Source organism: Pecten maximus, chromosome 8 (assembly GCF_902652985.1).
Source record: "Pecten maximus chromosome 8, xPecMax1.1, whole genome shotgun sequence".
Lineage (NCBI taxonomy): Eukaryota > Metazoa > Mollusca > Bivalvia > Pectinida > Pectinidae > Pecten > Pecten maximus.
Window position 1 is genome coordinate 4,215,211 of NC_047022.1, and position 20,653 is coordinate 4,235,863.

Sequence of the window (20,653 nt, forward strand, 5' to 3'; positions counted from 1 at the left end):
AATAAATCTCTGAAGAACAATGAATGCATTTTTAATTATTACATTATTGCAATAACTCTTGCTAAATTGGACATAATATGACATTAAACATAATTCTATATCTAAGGGAGATAACTCTAATTATTCTTAAAGGAAATTACTCCCATCACAGGCAGCATGTACCCTTAATGAAACTTACAACACCTGGTAAAACCATTCTTATTGTCACTGTAATGTATAGATTTAAATATTCCAATCAATGATTGGTACAAAAATGTCAGAAAAATGCAGGAAGATTTTAAAATATCAGTCTGATCAGAACATTCATTTGTGATTGTAACTAGATATAAGACTCCTCTGCTCTGTGACCTCATTGATCCTGTATTTCATCCGGAAAGGTTTTACAGAATATATACACCAGCTTTTTTGGATAAAACAGGGTAAATAAAATCTTATTTATATCTACAGGAAGTCTGGGTGATTGACAATAAAGGATAATGTCACTAAACTGATGAGATCAACAATCAATTACAGTATCACTACCACTTGGACTTGATAATAATGTCCTTGTACTCTGGACTTTAAAGGATACCACTCCCGGCTCTATAAGTGACTAATAATTTAAAATCTACCAGTGGTGACTTAAATATACTGATAATATCACAATGTACTGATAATATCACAATGTACTGATAATATCACAATGATGATATCACATACTGATAATATCACAATGTACTGATAATATCACAATGATGATATCACAATGATGATATCACATACTGATATTATCACAAAGTACTGATAATATCACAAAGCACTGATAATATCACATACTGATAATATCACAATGTACTGATAATATCACAATGTACTGATAATATCACAGTGTACTGATAATATCACAATGATGATATCACATACTGATAATATCACAATGATGATATCACATACTGATAATATCACATTGTACTGATAATATCACAATGTACTGATAATATCACATACTGATAATATCACAATGTACAGAAAATGTCACAATGTACTGATAATATCACATTGTACTGATAATATCACAATGTACTGATAATATCACAATGTACTGATAATATCACATTGTACTGATAATATCACAATGTACTGATAATATCACATACTGATAATATCACAATGTACAGATAATATCACAATGTACTGATAATATCACAATGTACAGATAATATCACAATGCACTGATATTATCACAATGTACTGATAATATCACAATGATAAAATCACAATGTATTGATAATATCACAATGTACAGATAATATCACAATGTACAGATAATATCACAATATACTGATAATATCACAATGTACAGATAATATCACAATGTACTGATAATATCACAATATACTGATAATATCACAATGTACAGATAATATCACAATGTACTGATAATATCACAATGTACTGATAATATCACAATGTACAGATAATATCACAATGTACTGATAATATCACAATGTACTGATAATATCACAATGTACAGATAATATCACAATGTACTGATAATATCATAATGTATTGATAATACCACAATTGTTATATATGCTTCAAGTACTTAAACGTAAACTTGATTTCTTTGAATCAAAATTCAGAATAAGACAGCATATTCTGTAAAAACATTAATCTGAACAATATCGTTATTTCTTCTGTTAAAAAAATATCTTTAAAAAAAGAAAGTTTCTTTCTATTACGTACCTGTTCACAAAATTAATAGCCTCCATCGAAAGAATAAAGTGAATATGTTTTTTTTAACAAAGACTTGCATGGTTTTGTATATTAATTTGAGAACTAAATCATTTTGACAGTATCTAGTGACTCTGAGAAGTTGTCTGCTATAAATTACGGTGTATAATATGTGATTGCCAGTTATATAAGTGGAATGCGTTATATTAAATATTTCCGTTTATCCCCGTGACATTTTACGGCTCGTTCTAAACCTTACAATGACAGCTTTAGTAGTCAGGATATAAACTATTACTATAATTAATTAAATTGTCAGCTTTTTTCTGCTTTGTTTGTACAAAATGGTGAGATGAATCTTGAGACAATTGGGACAAGACAATTTCGTTAACCTTTGACCCTCTCATTTCCAAATCGCCACTTCATCAATTTTGCCTGAAGTGCATGTCTGGGTTTTAAAATGGAGGTCAAAGGATCAATCATTTAGAATCAGAGGTCCTCTGATGAAACTCTGCATACATCAACCACTTTTAGAATGAAAATTTAAAATATTATACTTGAAATATTAACAGACCAAGTCACAGTGGCCTATAAAGCCACGCCCTTCAACCATGCTGTGTCCTATACATTACTTTCTAATTTTTAATTCTAATTTTTAATTGTAAAGATATAAATCTTCTGCTACTATGAGTCTTCTTCTTTTTTTAATTTAACCCATTAGTTATCTCTCTTTACCATTTAAACAGTATCATCTCCTTTCCTTTCTATAAAGAGTCTCCCGTTCCAATCTTACCCAAGAGTAGTCCCCCTTTCCCATCAAAACAGCAGGCTCCCTTCCAATCAAACCAAAGTCTCCTTTCCAATTTAACCCAAGACTAGACTCCCTTCCCCTTCCAAAAGTAGTTTCCCCTCCCAATTTAACCTAAGAGTTGTCTCCCTTCCAATCTTATCCAACAGTAGTCTCCCCTTCCAATCTAACCTAAGAGTAATCTCCCTTGCCCATTAAATGGTAGTCTCACTTCTAATTCCAATCTAATCCAAGTGTTGTCTCCCCTCCCGATTTAACCTAAGAGTTGTCTCCCTTCCAATCTTATCCAACAGTAGTCTCCCCTTCCAATCTAACCTAAGAGTAATCTCCCTTTCCTATAAAAACGGTTACTCTTTATAGTCTCACTTCTAATTCCAATCCAACCCAAGAGTTGTCTCCCCTCCCAATTTGCCCTAAGAATAGTTTTTCTTCCCTTCAAAAGTAGTTTCTTCTAATTTTAATCTAACCCAACAGTAGTCTCCCTTTTCCTCCAAACAGAAGTCTTCCATTCAAATCTGAACAAAGACGTATACCCCCACATATAATGTTTAAATCAAGTGGTCTCCCCCGAATTTCTGAGTTACCTCCCCTTTGATGTGAATATTATGGCCTCCTCCCCCCTCTCTGGACATACTGTAAAGAGTAAATCTTCCTTCCGTAGTGTCAGCCCTGTCACTCATAGCCCCATAACGGTCGTCCAAGCACAAACCCAAGAGCAAATATGCAGCCCAATACCGATCTCAGACATGTATAAGTTTTCACAAATTACAACTATTTACATAAGCTCCCCGACCAGCTTATGTTCGTAGCTCAATGATTAATACATCATCCCCGCTGGGTCAATTTCCTGCGCGGAACAGAAGTTCTATCACTACAAGTCACCGCTGATCAGTCATATCACAGTGGGAGAAAATTATCTTCAACAAACTCCGTCCCTAAACATAAAAGCTGCCGCTGAAATCAGAGTCGTAATGAACCGTGTCAGAGCAGAGAATAGCACAATATAGCTGTCCCAGGCTGGGCCTAATAGAAAACACATGCGAATTGTTCCTATAAGTCGTTAAACCAATGATATACACTTGGTGTTTTTGCTGCCTTTTTCAATTTTGCCTTTAATCAATATGGGGCCTGAGTAAGTTTTTGCCAAAGTGTTTCTTGAAGGATCACAAATTCGTTTTTTTTTTAATTCGCTAGGTCTTTGAGATAGCGTTATAGGGCCGTTATAACCCATAGTATCATTCTAGTTTTAACTAAATGCACATTTTTGAAAGCAGATCAAAGAATCGAGTCGGCTAATATCGCCGTGTCCCTCTAATTCGTTAATTCCCCTGAAAGTAGCCCTGTGATAGTATTGAACTCGGGAGACATGGGGAAGCAAACGGCCAACTGATACAGAAAGAACGAAAAACGCAACATTACCGCTCCCATACTGCCAGTTAATTGACAATTAGTGATTGCTATTCGGTTCCCATGGCCCGGAGATTTAGCTTTCTGTATGTATTGATAGATTTGTGCATCTGGTTTGTGTTATGAAGATCAGGCGATTATTGCAAATTATATAGTAAATTATGTCTTCAGTCAGGGGGAGCTCAGTAAGTGAACTTCAAAATGACTCCAGACCAAACCTAGCAACACAGCATCTACAAGTGGATGTGTCTAGAGGGTCCCAGACTGTAAGCCCGGGCACAAACAAAATGGCCGTCCACAAATTATCACTCCACACATCAATATGCACATCAATGGTTGTCTGAATTAGGTGAAAACAACTTACAGCTCAAATTTAACAAGAAGACAGAAATTTGATTTCAATCAAAATGAGGAAGACTACTCACGATCATTTAACTGGTATATCAGGAAATTCTGATAAATACCCAATCAATTTCTTGTTAGAATGGTCCACAACGGTTTGACCTCTTTAGTTGTCAGTGAATGTCATTGTCAATGACCTTGACAGTTTGCTCTCTCATGAATGTTTCACAATTGCAACATTGCGGAATACGTTGTCAATGACCTTGACCTTTTGCATTCATTGTGAAGGTGTTACACAACATTGCACTTTTCTTTTTCACTGACCTTGACTTTGGTATTTCCAGTGTTCCCCAATATTGTGGTATTCTTTGTTATTTAACTTGATCTATGTCTTCGAATTCGTTGTGAAAGCGTTCTACAACATTGCTGTATTTTTTGTCCATAACCTTGACCTTTTGTTTTCATTGTGAAACTGTTCCACAACATTTCTTTTGTCAATGACTTTGACCTTTTTTTATCTGTAGTGAAGGTGTTTAACAACACATCAATGACCTTGACCTTTTTTTGTGCTTATGCAGGAGAAAGTTCAACACCATTGTCAAGTCAGTCTATCCATGCAGCTCTCATCAATGAAATTCTGTGACAAAATCTTATTTCAAAGCACAACAGAAATAAACATAACTTCTATTCTGATGGTGACCTTGATCTCTTTGATATTGCTCCGGTTGTGACCTTTTACTGTCTGATAGACAATTGTTATTTCTTTATTTCAAGAATTGTTTTGTAAAAGTGACAAAAGATGGCCCAGCAAAGCATCCAAAGTGGTACGAGGACAAAGCATGTTAAGCTTAACCTTCTGAAACACCTGGTCCAAGACTCCTTCTATTTCTTAGGGGTCTATGTTAAGATTAAATTTTATGTTTTAGTCATATCTTGACATGGTTTTACAGATTCTAATTAATTATCATTATTTCCTTTATATGCCAATATTTTCTAGCTGTGTTAGGATACAGCCGCGGGCGTAATCAAGGCCACCATCTGGCTTAACACCCTCTGGTCTGTGCTGTCGCGGTTGTGTCCCTTGGTAAGACACTTTACCCTAATCGCTATGGATGGCATGCGGCAGGCCTTCCGTATGTTGTTCAGTGAGGTAGTCACCAACTACTACAAGGAGACCCCATCTCAAAATGACCCTGGCTGTTCACGGGGCGATAAACTCATCAAACAAACAAAACATTCAATTATGTGTTAGAGTTATCTCCCTTGAATATTCAAAATTAATATACCGATCAATTTATCAAGACATATAAATTTCAGCAAACTTGTTTAATCCAGCGATAAGCCGATGCCTATGATTAAGGATAAGTACAGCCATATATAATGCTGTTTAGGACCATTTGATCAACATTTGTCCAAAGATAAGCCCATCCGAGACTTCGAGCCAAAGGAAATGGTTGATTGCCTGGATTTACAACTGAATAAGAACTCTAGGATTAGTCATCATCAGAAATTGTCCAGATTGCTGTTTACTGACTTTAAACTGATTTTAAAGAAAACTAATACACTGATTGTAAATTTTCAGAATGTTTTTCATAAATATAGATAAAAACAGTATTTTAGATTTCACTCTGAAATTCAGCATCAAAATTAACAAAATCATGAATAATTTAAAATGTATAACATACAAAAATAGGCATGTCAAAGAAAAAATTAATTTTTAATTTCAAATATATATAATCAGCAATCATCAATTGTTTTGTTTTTGTGATGTATAAATTTTTTTTTTTTTCCATATCATCTATTTGTTTTTTTGGATAGTTAATACTTTTTACATGCTATTTTACATATAATTCTAAAAATTATTGTTAAGATGATAATTTATGTCTGTCCCCAATTAAAATATCAATTATGTTATCGTAACACATTTGGTTCAGTTGAAAATAAATAAAGATGGATTTTTTCTTTAACCACTATAGCATCTGATAAAGAATTATTGCTTCTTCATGGAAAAATAGTTTGAAAGTGACCAGATTTGACCTTAAGTATGGTCAGTAACGGTCAAAGGAAGGTGGACATGCATAAGGACAGTAGTTTATATATATAGAAAAACTTAACAGCAAATCTTCAGCACTTCAATGGTATAAAAGTTCTATAGACTTATTGTTGAGTTTTTCTTTTTATTCATTGTTTTTATGTATTGCTTTGTCTATAGGGATCGTACTTAAATTTTTTATTATCTATATATCTGTGGGTAACCTGAATCATGAACCCAGTTGACCTTCCAAACCAAATTAAACGTTGGAAAAGCTATGATAATACAGCTTATTATATTAGTAGTCACCAGACCAGGTGTAATTAGTCGAATACGAAAAAAAAAAAAAAAATTAAATTGAAAACATGATTACATACTTCGGGTGTGTTTTTCTTGAAGTCTCGACTTTGTTCTACGAGCCTTTTCCGTGAAGCGTCACTTTCATCTTGTCTGTTGGCCAATTCAGTTGCTGTTGTGTCAAGTTGTTTCTGTAGGGGAAAAAAATCAGAAAAAAAAGCTTAGTCAAAATCAGGCTTTCACTTGACATCCTTATATATTTCATTTAATGATTCAATACATTATTGATACAAAAAATAAACAAGTTTGTATAAAGTTGTAATATAGAAATATCAATATAAATAAAATAATACAAACTCACACATTAAAACAATATGACTGCAAAACTCGAAAATGTTTTAAGCGGTAAAAAAAGACCAAAAATAGCAAAATCGAACAAAGTTAGTATTTATATTTTTAATATATCAGAAAATCCTACTTGTTCCTGCATCACTGAACACCGACACTAAAACAAACAAAGTCGTTTATCTCTTTTATTGTCCTAAAGTATTGTAAGAAGTTCTTTGTAATGCAAGTTAACATCAGCATTTTCTGAGGCCAGAGGCCATTTTGTTTCCATGACGACATCCCTGAAAGCCTGCTGGCCGTCAGTGGTGTGACAGACAGACACGTCTTCCCCAGCAAATCTCTCAAAACAGATAATCTATAGCTGACGGTTTAAAGTTGAGCCAAGTCTATGGTATGCATTGTGATGAGCTTGAATGCACATCGCATATATTTATCATTAAGGGTTAGCCGATACACTTATCATGGTAGTTAGAACATCACCAGGTGTCTTGTCGAGACATTTCTCCATTATTCCACCCTATCTCAGATCACTTTTATATATGCTCTGGGATCCTATCATCAAAAGGGACACCTCTCTCATTAATACTTACATCATTACCCAGGGACACACCCCCCCCCCCCCCCCCCCCTCAACTTCAACCATACTCACATCATAACCCAGGGACACCCCTCAACCATACTCACATCATTACCCAGTGAACCCCCCCTCAACCATACTCACATCATTACCCAGGGACACCCCTCAACCATACTCACATCATTACCCAGGGACACCCCCCCCCTCAACCATACTCACATTATTACCGCCGGTAACAACCCCCCCTCAACCATAACTCACATTATTAACCCAGGAGACATCCCCCTCAACCATAACTTCACATCATAACCCGCAGGGACACGCCCTCAACCTACTCAAGTCATTACCTAACCCAGGACACCCCTCAACCATACTCACATCATTACCCAGGGACACCCCCTCAACCATACTCACATTATTACCCAGGGACACCCCTCAACCATACTCACATCATTACCCAGGGACACCCCTCAACCATACTCACATCATTACCCAGGGACACCCCTCAACCATACTCACATCATTACCCAGGGACACCCCCTCAACCATACTCACATCATTACCCAGGGACACCCCTCAACCATACTCACACCATTACCAGGGACCCCCCCCCAACATCTACATCATTACCCAGGGACACCCCCTCAACCATACTCACACCATTACCCAGGGACACCCCTCAACCATACTCACATCCCAACCCAGGGACACCCCCTCAACCATACTCACATCATTACCCGGGGACACCCCTTAACCATACTCCCACCATTACCAAGGGACCCCCCCCCCCCCCCCCCCCCCCCTCAACCATACTCACATCATTACCCGGGGACACCCCCTCAACCGTACTCATATTATTACCCAGGGACACCCCTCAACCATACTCACATCCCAACCCAGGGACACCCCTCAACCATACTCACACCATTACCTGGGGACACCCCCTCATCCATACTCACACCATTACCCGGGGACACCCCCTCATCCATACTCACATTATTACCCGGGGACACCCCCTCATCCATACTCACATTATTACCCAGGGACACCCCTCAACCATACTCACATTATTACCTAGGGACACCCCTCAACCATACTCACATCATTACCCAGGGACACCCCTCAACAATACTCACATCATTACCCAGGGAAACCCCTCAACCATACTCACATCATTACCTAGGGACACCCCTCAACCATACTCACATCATTACCCAGGGACACCCCTCAACAATACTTACATCATTACCCAGGGACACCCCCTCAACCATACTCACACCATTACCCAGGGAAACCCCTCAACCATACTCACATCATTACACAGGGGCACCCCCTCATCCATACTCACACCATTACCCAGGGAAACCCCTCAACCATACTCACATCATTACACAGGGGCACCCCCTCAACCATACTCACATCATTACCCAGGGACCCCCCCTCAACCATACTCACATCATTACCCAGGGACACCCCTCAACCATACTCACAGTATTACCCAGGGACACCCCTCAACCATACTCACATCATTACCCAGTCTATCATAAGTACCCCAGACTCCCTGTGACCCTCCACGACCTTAAACATCCCCATGACACACCCTCCCCTACCCTAAGTGATCTTTCAGAACCTCGCAGTGATTAGCCTGTGGCCATGGGCCAGCAAACATTGAAATTCTTCATCCTGAAATTTTCCAAATCTCATTTTGTGCTTTCTTGCATTCATTGTAACCTATATCCTTACTGACAAGAATAAAGTGCTACAATTCAAAATCACTCTTTTAAAAGTCAATACATTATGAGCTACGGTTGAATCTGCACACCTTAAAATGAAATTTTCTTATCTCATAAACACTTACAGTAAATCATTATCAATAGGTCCTGTATGGTGTAGCTTGTGTCAATGCATTTCTCTCGCCTCATAAAACGCAACAAAAACTAACCCATAATCACAATGGTGTACACTGTTAAAAGAAAGTCCGACGTATCAGAACAATTCAATCTCCATCGTTATCTACTGCAGAACTCGCACATGAAAGACATGACTTAACAAAATCAAATTGCATAAAATATGAATATAATAGCGAACCTCTCAAATGTTTCATTGGCTTTTTAACAAAGTTTCCAGAACAGCCTCTCTGTTATCAGATGCTAATAAGATTCAGTTTGATCGGTTTTTTATGCGTGTTTACTTCAGTAATATCACATCAGAAATTCACGGTGATGGAAAAATGATCAGACAGCGCGACAAGTTTCTTTGTTGTCTGTCGATACAAATCTCTGATAGAGTGCATTTAGTCATATAAAAATGCGACTAAAATTAACGCAAGTTCTATTATGATAGGTGAGTTTGAAAACATATACTCTATCATTATGAAGTATGTAGCTGTAACTGTAGAGGTGAAAGGGGGTATTTTCCGCCTCACCGGCTGGACCAACAATGGTCAAATGATTGTGCCGATTCTATCCGAGCCTCGATATATACATTAGATATTCGGGTATTGATAAGCTCAGTGGCCACGCCACATTACCCGCCGTCTCTTACACCACAAAATCACCGTGCACTCGCATCCTATAGAATATGGATATCTTACATCAAAATGTCTTCAGGTAAATGGTGGACAATAAGAAATTCAACAAGTGATTTATGTCAGCCACCTGTCTTATTGCGTAGGTGTGTCTATGTGTAATATAAATGTGTCTGCACATGCGTAACTACTTACACATATATTATATTTACACATATGTATATGTAATTTACCTTTACAAATGTACCTAGTTACACATATGTACCTACTTATACATGTAATTATGTACACATGTACCTACTTACACATATGTGCCTATGTATACATGTACCTATGTAATTTACCAGTACACATGTACCTACTTACACATATGTGCCTATGTATACATGTACCTATGTAATTTACCAGTACACATGTACCTACTTACACATATGTGCCTATGTATACATGTACCTATGTAATTTACCAGTACACATGTACCTACTTACACATATGTGCCTATGTATACATGTACCTATGTAATTTACCAGTACACATGTACCTACTTGCACATGTTTCTTCTTACACATATGTATCTTTGTATGCATGTACCTACTTACATATACTTACTTACACATATGTACATATTTGCACATATGTATCTATTTGCACATTTGCATGTGTAAAAATACCACTGCTCTTCAAAACATTTAATGAAAACTACTTTAATTGTACATGTATATATATATGTGAACACATGAAATATCGATAACAATGTACTTGCAAACACAAGTACTTTCCCTAACATGAGAAAATGTAAAATCTATAAATGTGTTTGAATTGCGAAAAAGGGTTGCATTTGCACACATACTTGGTTATTTATGAAACACCCAAAACCGTAAATATAGTACCGTTTTCACACCTCCAGGAAAACCTCCCCGCTACACAAACACTTTATACAATTATCAACTAAATTTGATGTAGAAAACAACATTACCATTTTACGCACGCGGCATCGTTTATTGTTGCATCTGAGAATTATTCACACACGTTAAATAGAGGCTTAATTGTGGAGTGTTACCGGCGAGATGAATACAGAATTACCACCGTACACTTCAAACACCGACATGATTTTGAAATTGAACTCCTTTTAGTGAGTAATGCTCAAAGGGTACAGTCTCCATAAGATTGTTTTAAACCCCAGTAACCACGGAATCATCAAATACTTCTCTCGTAATACATAATGTACGTTAGCGTCGTTAGTCAACAGCTGTGCCAATATATAAATGAATCCTCCACACTGGAGCAGGCGAGACAGTATCAAACAAACGCTCTGATAAGTATTTTGATGTTTTATGATCAAATGATGAGTTAGACTTCAGTGTTATAATGAAACTGATGTGTTTATTTCTACAGTATTTACACAAAAATAATGTGTTGAACAACAAGCTTTGGACATTTTCTTTAACGAAGTTAAGGAGCTATGTTAGTATCTAGCTGTTGAACACTCCTACAAAGGGCAGATAACTCCCATTGGCCAACCTTCAAGCTGTTATAGGAGAGGATAATAAAACAGAGTTACATTCCTCCGCTATGATAAAAGCTGGTCTGTTGTACCCAGTGCGAGATATCATATTTATTTTTAATTTTTTTCCCTACTTAACTGTCAAGCACAGTTCATTTCAGAAAAAAAAAAAAATTATTAAAAGATAAAGAAAACTGCTAATGAAATTTGGATTTTCATCCGCAGAACATGAAAACTGTGTGTGAAGTTTGCCTTAATGCGTACTTGATCGAGTGTTTAACTCAGTCAGTGTATTAAAGGTAATCCTCCCTAGATTCCCCATCTATCCTGAACACACAAACCCACCACAACATACGGGATTAACTTCTCAACAAAAAGTTTTAAAGGAAAATCAGGGGAGAAATCAATAATCTTGAGCGGGGCTGATAAATCGGCGACAATAATACAACAAATCAATTTTGCTATTTTGGAAACGCCTTATACACAAGCATTATGTACGTATACAGTGGGGAAAATTTAGCCCTTTATCTCACGTTCCGCACCTAAACTTTTAATCCCATCACCTTGGTTCGCTACATGATCCTAAATTTTCTTTCTTTACCAAAATTTGATCACCTGAATCAAGTTGTATCACAAATATCTTGATCACCTGGATCAGGTCCAATCACAAGCAAAGCAAACACTTTTGTGATCTGGATTATCTTTATAAAATTTCTAACGTTGATTTTAACAAATATTCCTTTTTAATTGAAAAAAAAATGTTTTTATCAAAAATTAAAACTTCTTACAAAGCAAAATGTTTGATCAGTTTGTTAAATGTATTTATAAAATTGGCATGAAAGATAAACAGCAGAAACACAAAAGCAGAATTTTACCGAATAAACACCATATATATTGCTATCATGATCACTGTACATATATATACAAATATACATAAAACTATATTTTACATATTATTTGCAACTGCATATTTCTATAATTTTCATCAATTTCCCTTTTTAAATTTTTATTTAATTTAAATGTTTCAAGTTATAAACTGTTTCCTATAAGATACACTTTGAAAGTGGGGTTGATGTTTTTTATGAGAATATTTTGTCTCTGATCTAGTTACAACATCAGTATCATAGATACACAATACCCACAGGAAATCATAAGGATATAATTTCATATTATAGGACAAATCCTGATATATTGGGGTCTACAATTTCATCGCTGACAACCTTTACATATGACATCCCCATGAAGGATGGCTATGTAAATCCTTATAGCGAATTCAGACTTAAGCTTCAATATCACAAATTCCGAACCTCAAGTGCTTTCAAAATGTTTTTTTGATTTTTATTTGCTCTTAATTATAATAACAAACAGAGCTTTTTAGGGGCTTTTTGGGCCCATTAAAGGGCCATATTCCCAACTTAAATCATTTCATATTTCCGCCAATTGAAATGCCCAAAATTTGCAATTTACTCCTGCAAAGATCTTCCCAATTCATCAACTTTTTTCCCAAAATGAGACAAAAAGGCTCCATCTCAAAAATGTTCTTTGTCTTAAGATTACTACAGTGTTTTTTTTACATCTTTTAAAATTAACATTATCTATGAAACTGAACTGCTTTCGAGATTTTAAATACAAGTATCAGTAATTATATCTTTATTTTAGCACCTGACAAATAGTTCAATATTTGAAATCAACTAACACCAGTAATTATACATAGATATACAGTGATTATATATATATTAATTCTATAGCTTTTAATAAGTAATATATATTTATTCTATTACTTTTTATCAAGTAATTAAATAGCAATGTCAATAATTACCAAAGTTGAAATTTCAAAAGACATTTTTTGATAAATTACTTGGATCGGAACTCTTTTGTATTCGTTTTATTTCAACATAAGAGGATGTATCCTTAATTCTATTCAAGGTGAAAATTGTTTCCCTGCAGCAGGTTTTACAATCAGAATGCACAGCCCCCATCCTCAATCACTTTGTCCCAACAAATTTGTTTATTTAAAGATTTCGCCAATTACTGGCTTTGAAACTGACTCGGGCACATATCTGTGTACCCGGGCGACATCGTCATCTCGTCCCGGACGGGATTACCAGAGACTGATCCGCAGATCACTTGCTGTCTCTGGCGTCTACGATAATCACTACTAACATGGCCAGGGCCTATAAGTAAAGATATGTACAGTAAGTAAAACCCGGGTGATCAGACTCCGTGTTCTTAGGCGAACAAATATTGACTTGGCGGCTTATCTAGAAAAACAGTTAGCTAGTGATGGCCTGGTCTCGCCTTACCAGTGACACAGAGTTCCATGCAATTGTTTCTGAGGGGAAATATGATATGTTTCAAGTGGCCTAATTGTTAAATCAAGAGCCCCCAGTCCCTGATTTGAAGCCTAACAGTGAAATAGTCAATTCTATACTGACTGATCATCGCAGATAATTGCTGCTCATGTTGCTATTTGGCACAGATATCAGAGAGTGGAGAAAGGTGGGAGTGGGGTAATTTGGAAATTGAATTTGAAATGAAACAGAGAATGATACACTGTTTCTGTCATTGCCAGTTAATACTTATGTAAACCAGATCAGATTGGGGAACGTTTTTTATAAATGTTGTAAAAGGTCTAAGTCTACAAGCTGTCCCATAACCATGTCAAACTTTAATACATAGTGTCAGCATGGCGGGAGGGGGAGAGGATGAATGACCAGATGGGAGGGAAAAAATGGAGGAATGATACACAGCTAAAGGGGAAAATGGAGGAATGATACAGTCAGTTAAGGGGGAAAACAGACAAACAGAGATAGGATACAGAGACAAAGGGATAGAGAGACAGAGGAAGGAGGTAAAATGGAGAGAAGAAAAGAGGAAAAAATACAGAAGTAGAGTGAGAATGAATAGAGTACCAGTAAATGGTCTAAGAGAAGAAAACATAACGTTAAGGATAGAAAGAAGAACTGAATGGATAAAGAAGCAAAAGGGAAAACAGACAGTTGGAAAAGAAAAGTTTAAAAGAGAAAAATTGAGGACAATGCAGATAAACAAATGCAAGATGAAAGACAGATTATAAGGGAAAGAAAAGAAAGACAGATTATAAGGGAAAGAGAAAAGAAAGACAGATTAAGGGAAAGAGAAAACACAGATTAAGGAAAAGAGAAAAAAGAAAGAGATAATTATATAAAAGGAAAGAAAGAGAAAAGACTGATTATATTAAGGGAAAGAAAGAGGAAAGACAGATTAATGGAAAGAGAGAGAAAAGACTGATTAAAGGAAAGAGGGAAAAGACTGATTAAGAGAAAAGAAATTGCAGAAATAGAAAAAAGAATAAATGAAAGAATTTCCAGTTTATGTAGATCCAGAAATCAAGACTATTTCACCCTCCCTTCTAAATTATATGTCTCTTGCTTAATCATCAGCTGTACAAAGGGCTTTCTGATCAGATACCCCTCGTCCCCCTCCCCCCTCGTCCCCCTCCCACTCCCCCCTCGTCCCCCTTGGTCTCCTGTCTAACAATTACCAAAACTATACAAAGAAAGAAAATATATTTGGATGTTTTACATAGGCAATAAACAAAAGTATTGGGCCTATTAAATGAAAAGGGAAAGTCGTCAGTGATATGATCGCTACATTCCCAGAGAAAATCTTAATGTGTGGTTTGGTAATTACATGGGAAAACAATGAAGTCAAGATAACTAAATTAACCCGATACTATGAAAAAGGTACACGGCCCTGCCAACTGTACATATTCATGTATCTAGTGAATATTGGTTGCCGCCCGATTGATCTGTCACGGCAGATTCCTACACCAGTGAAAGTAACCAATAGGTCGGCATTTCTCCAACATGAATCACAGATAAACTTCTCACATCATAGGGCCGATGTTTGGGCAAAGTTAGAAATTGATTAAGCATAATTTATCGTGTTTGATAGTACCGGAGACCAGTGGTGCCGCCCTGGTGATCGTCGATGTCTTATGTCCCGTTCTGTGCAGCATCCCCTAGGCGCCTACTTGATCTCGTCCTGTAGGTGGAGTCCCAACATTTTACTGTCGGGACTCAAAACCTGGTACCTAAATGATGTGGTTTTGACAGACGATATGTGATGTGATTTGATTGGCTAAGCAGGTCGTTTACAGATCGAGCCATTGTTTTATCAGGCAGTACAAACTTGTTTGAGTTTTTTGGCAACAATTTGGTTGAGATTTCTATGAAGTTGTTCTGCTCTGGTCAGAAAGGTGTAGCATCGTTTCGGTCTACAATGGTTGCCATGGTTACTAACATACATGTTATGTCATAGATTCTAAACAGGGGCAATATAATGCCAGTTTTTATCTGTCTATCCGATTGGTTTAATTTCAACACATTTCACCAACATTAATGCTTAGTTAGACTTCTAGTAATTCAAAATTTTCTCTCGTTTTCATGAAAGTTCTCCTGACCTATAGCATCCATGTATCCGTGTGAACATCAATCGTATGATAACCTTTCGTTCAGCTATCTCGGTCAACTGTGTAAGTCATCCATAATGTTCCGATTTAAATTACCAAATTACCATGACCAGTTTTTTTTTCCACATTTACATCACAAGTAAGAAATTTAGAATCTGTAAAAGGCTTAATGGGCCTGTATGTTCTGCCAGATTAAACTTCCTATCTAATTTTTTGAAATTGTTTAGTTTATTTTTTCTCTACAAATGATGTACATAATTTATGTTGTAATATTTCCTACCATCTCCCTCCATTAAATAGAAATATTGACCGCGGGAGGAGGTTGAGGTTGAGGGGGGGGGGGGGGGGGGGGGGGAATAAGATGTATAGCAGTAACAGGCTAATTAATTCCACATCGGCTGAATTAAAAACAACTTAAGTAAATCCTCACACTATGTCCCATAAGGGTTTGAATCAATTAGGGATTTATAGGGTAAAGCTTCGGAATCAGTTTAATATATTTACTTTTATTTTTAAGAAATAAGATCCACAACCAATCAATTTATTTTTAAATTAAAACTGAAGTTTCCACTTTAGAACACTTTAAACAGACAAAATATAATGACCCTTTTCATGATAATTTTTAATTCCACTGGTATCACATATTTTTAGTAAAAAAAAATCCCCCTTTGCCTCCCTTTTCAATGAAATATTGAAATTTTTGGACAGGACCAGTATAGGCTTAGCCTGTTGTCTAATCCATTTATTTAAATATCTATATGTAATTGTACATACATGTATTACTTGATAATAAAATATTTTGAAAATACTGAAATAAAAGATTAACACAAGTTGAAACAGGAGCGAAAAAGTATGAAACTGTTTTCAACTGATAATTTAACTCTTTTTATCACTGATCTGAGAGATGTGAGGAACTTGAGGAATTGAGCTTTTCGGATAAACTGGAATATGGTAAGTTTTTTATCATCTAAAATCACCATAGATTAGAATCCCAGTTACTAAAGCTCCGATCTAGCCAGGCTGTACAGTATTAGATTTATCAGAACCTAATTATCACGGTGATAAATATCTGATGAATGGTTAAGAAGAAATTTGGTCAAGATTATTAACTTTTAATATTATTTTGTGATGGTCAGATCATTAACATATTTCAGAGACAGCAATGCACCCTACGTACCCTGGAAGATGAGGAAAGACTCCTCAAGCTGACGTCGGAATGCGGAAGTGACAGTACCGTTTCACTGGTACATGTAATATTGCTTAGATACTCCGCGATTGGCTGTAAGTCACCAGCAGATTCAGGGAACAATCACAAACTTCCTGACATAAATTCCTACAAACCGGCCAGATGATATTGCCAAGTGTCTTGATGGAGAAATCAACACTGTTGTCTTGGTTATATTGCTTGTGACATTTACAGAGGTGCAAGAAACACCTTGGCAACCGATAGGTCAAAGGTCAAACACATGCAATAAGCATGGTCAATACATTCTTCTGTCTCATTGTATTAACACCTAATGAGGTCAACGAATAGTTGTATGAACCTGCAGCTTCCTGTATGGAACTTTGGTTTATAATTAAGCTCAGTATTATTTTAGTTATGTTTAAAGTTCTGGAGTTGCAGATTTTAAATCAAAGTTAATTGTAGTAAATATTTTCTGAAGTTAATTTCATATCGTACACAATGATCTTTGAAAATGACAGTTTTCGCTGGTGTTTAAGAGCTAAATGCCGTGCTGCATATCTACTGAAACATTTTGGTGATTTTTCAAGGGAAGTGGTAGTTCCATTGATATCATTGGGAAGAGTACTTTTAATTAAGTTACGACAAAAAGTTCATGTTTGGAGCCGAATTTTGGTGTGCTGCAATATAAAGGGTGTCACATTTGATGTACTGAGCTTGTATATAATTTGAGTGGCATCATGCTCAGTTTTGGAAAGTATCGAGAAATCTGATGTAAATCGATGAGATGTATTTGAGTCGTGTACTGAGGATGTGAAGGTATCGAGTGAGACATTAGATGTAAATCGAGATGTATTTGAGCGGCGTGCTTAAGTTGTAAAGGTGTTGAGTGTGACAATTGAGATGTATTTGAGCGGAGTGCTCGAGTTGTAAAGGTGTTAAGTGTGACAATTGAGATGTATTTGAGCGGAGTGCTCGAGTTGTAAAGGTGTTAAGTGTGACAATTGAGATGTATTTGAGCGGAGTGCTCGAGTTGTAAAGGTGTTGAGTGTGACAATTGAGATGTATTTGAGCGGAGTGCTTGAGTTGTAAAGGTGTTTAGTGTGACAATTGAGATGTATTTGAGCGGAGTGCTCGAGTTGTAAAGTGCTAAGTGTGACAATTGAGATGTATTTGAGCGGAGTGCTCGAGTTGTAAAGGTGTTTAGTGTGACAATTGAGATGTATTTGAGCGGAGTGCTTAAGTTGTAAAGGTGTTGAGTGTGACAATTGAGATGTATTTGAGCGGAGTGCTTAAGTTGTAAAGTGCTAAGTGTGACAATTGAGATGTATTTGAGCGGAGTGCTCGAGTTGTAAAGGTGTTAAGTGTGGCAATTGAGATGTATTTGAGTGGAGTGCTCGAGTTGTAAAGGTGTTTAGTGTGACAATTGAGATGTATTTGAGCGGAGTGCTCGAGTTGTAAAGGTGTTTAGTGTGACAATTGAGATGTATTTGAGCGGAGTGCTTAAGTTGTAAAGGTGTTGAGTGTGACAATTGAGATGTATTTGAGCGGAGTGCTCGAGTTGTAAAGGTGTTGAGTGTGACAATTGAGATGTATTTGAGCGGAGTGCTCGAGTTGTAAAGGTGTCGAGTGTGACAATTGAGATGTATTTGAGCGGAGTGCTTAAGTTGTAAAGTGCTAAGTGTGACAATTGAGATGTATTTGAGCGGAGTGCTTAAGTTGTAAAGGTGTTAAGTGTGACAATTGAGATGTATTTGAGCGGAGTGCTCGAGTTGTAAAGGTGTTTAGTGTGACAATTGAGATGTATTTGAGCGGAGTGCTTAAGTTGTAAAGGTGTTGAGTGTGACAATTGAGATGTATTTGAGCGGAGTGCTTAAGTTGTAAAGGTGTTAAGTGTGACAATTGAGATGTATTTGAGCGGAGTGCTTAAGTTGTAAAGGTGTTAAGTGTGACAATTGAGATGTATTTGAGCGGAGTGCTCGAGTTGTAAAGTGCTAAGTGTGACAATTGAGATGTATTTGAGCGGAGTGCTCGAGTTGTAAAGGTGTCGAGTGAGACATTTGATATAGATCACAGATATGTATTTGAGCGGTGTACTGAGGATGAGAAGGTGTCGAGCGAGACATTTGATGTAGATCACCAAGATGTATTTGAGTGGTGTGTAGAGGATTATTGTGAAGAAATGGAAGGAGACATTTGTGAATGATTTAGCTGCGTCTGCTAGTTCAGCGCCTTGGCTACCATTGTTGTAGGAGGAAGTGATTGTGACACTAACACAGTCCTAACCTGTATTTGGTCTGCGCTGATGATGATCAGTTCCTCACCGCTACTGATCGGACACATGATAGACACAAGAACACCAATCCCCATGTCATTTTTCAGCAAAATGCAATGTTAATCAGTATAAGTTATATCAAAGATGGTGAGCGGCCTCAGCCAGCACTGATAGATTTACGCTGTTTTGTGATGTAAGGCTCATGTTGGCCTATCGCAGACCTATCTTACTAGTCAGCTGATCAAACATGGAGGACTGTTACCATGGTAACCAGAACCAACAAGACAGATTCCATATATCAACAGATTCCTTCCTTCTCACAACATTGATATGTCCACCGAAACATCCAACAAACTATTTACGGTCTTTCTTCCTGGCTCCTGAAAAATCTGGGCCGAAAGGTTCAGGATTGGATTTTGAAAAAAATTCTTTTAAAATATATGAGTTTTTGTTTTAAAATTGGTACAGACAAGAGAATGTGTACATTGTATATATATATATATCTGTGTAAATCTGGGTAATATTATTGATAGACAAATCTAAAATCAGGCAAGATCACGCTAAAATCATGATATATTGTGCTAAAATTAGGACAGATCTTATCAGAATTAGGACATATCCTGCTAAAACTAGGACAGATCATGTAAAATCTTGATATATTGTGCTAGAATTAGGACAGATCCTGTTAGAATTAGGACAGATCCGATTAGAATTAGGACAGATCCTGTTAAAATTAGGACAGATCCTGTTAAAATTAGGACATATCCTGCTAAAATCATGATGTATTTGTGCTAAAATTAGGACAGATCATGTAAAATCTTGATATATTGTGCTAGAATTAGGACAGATCTGATCATAATTACGACAGATCCTGTTAAAACTAGGACAGATCATGCTAAAATCTTGGTAGATGAAAAATACTGTTTCATTTTCGAAAGAAAAGAAGTATCAATTTTCATCCTTATCATTGTGTCTAGATTCTATATGAGGAACACAACTTCTTTGTTCTCAATTTAAGATAAACAAAGGATAACTTGGTATTTGTATAACATTCACGTCAGAATATATTTAGGGTGATTTTGTCAATATAACAGAAATATGATATCCACAGGACTCTAGCTCACATCGCCCCCATACAACCTTCACCGAAAAATACTTCACCACGTCACAATAAATATATCAGGCCGATA

The 20,653-nt window shown here is 36.5% G+C and overlaps 1 protein-coding gene across 3 annotated transcripts in view; it reads right to left on the reverse strand.

Moving 5' to 3' along the window:
* Positions 1–20,653, reverse strand: part of LOC117332646 (homeobox protein cut-like 1) — a 107,503-nt gene that overhangs the window by 67,549 nt on the left and 19,301 nt on the right. For all 3 annotated transcript variants that reach the window (XM_033891631.1, XM_033891632.1, XM_033891634.1), the window contains exon 2: positions 6,677–6,787. In XM_033891631.1, the coding sequence (XP_033747522.1) occupies positions 6,677–6,787 (111 nt within the window). The remainder of the gene's footprint in view (positions 1–6,676; positions 6,788–20,653) is intronic.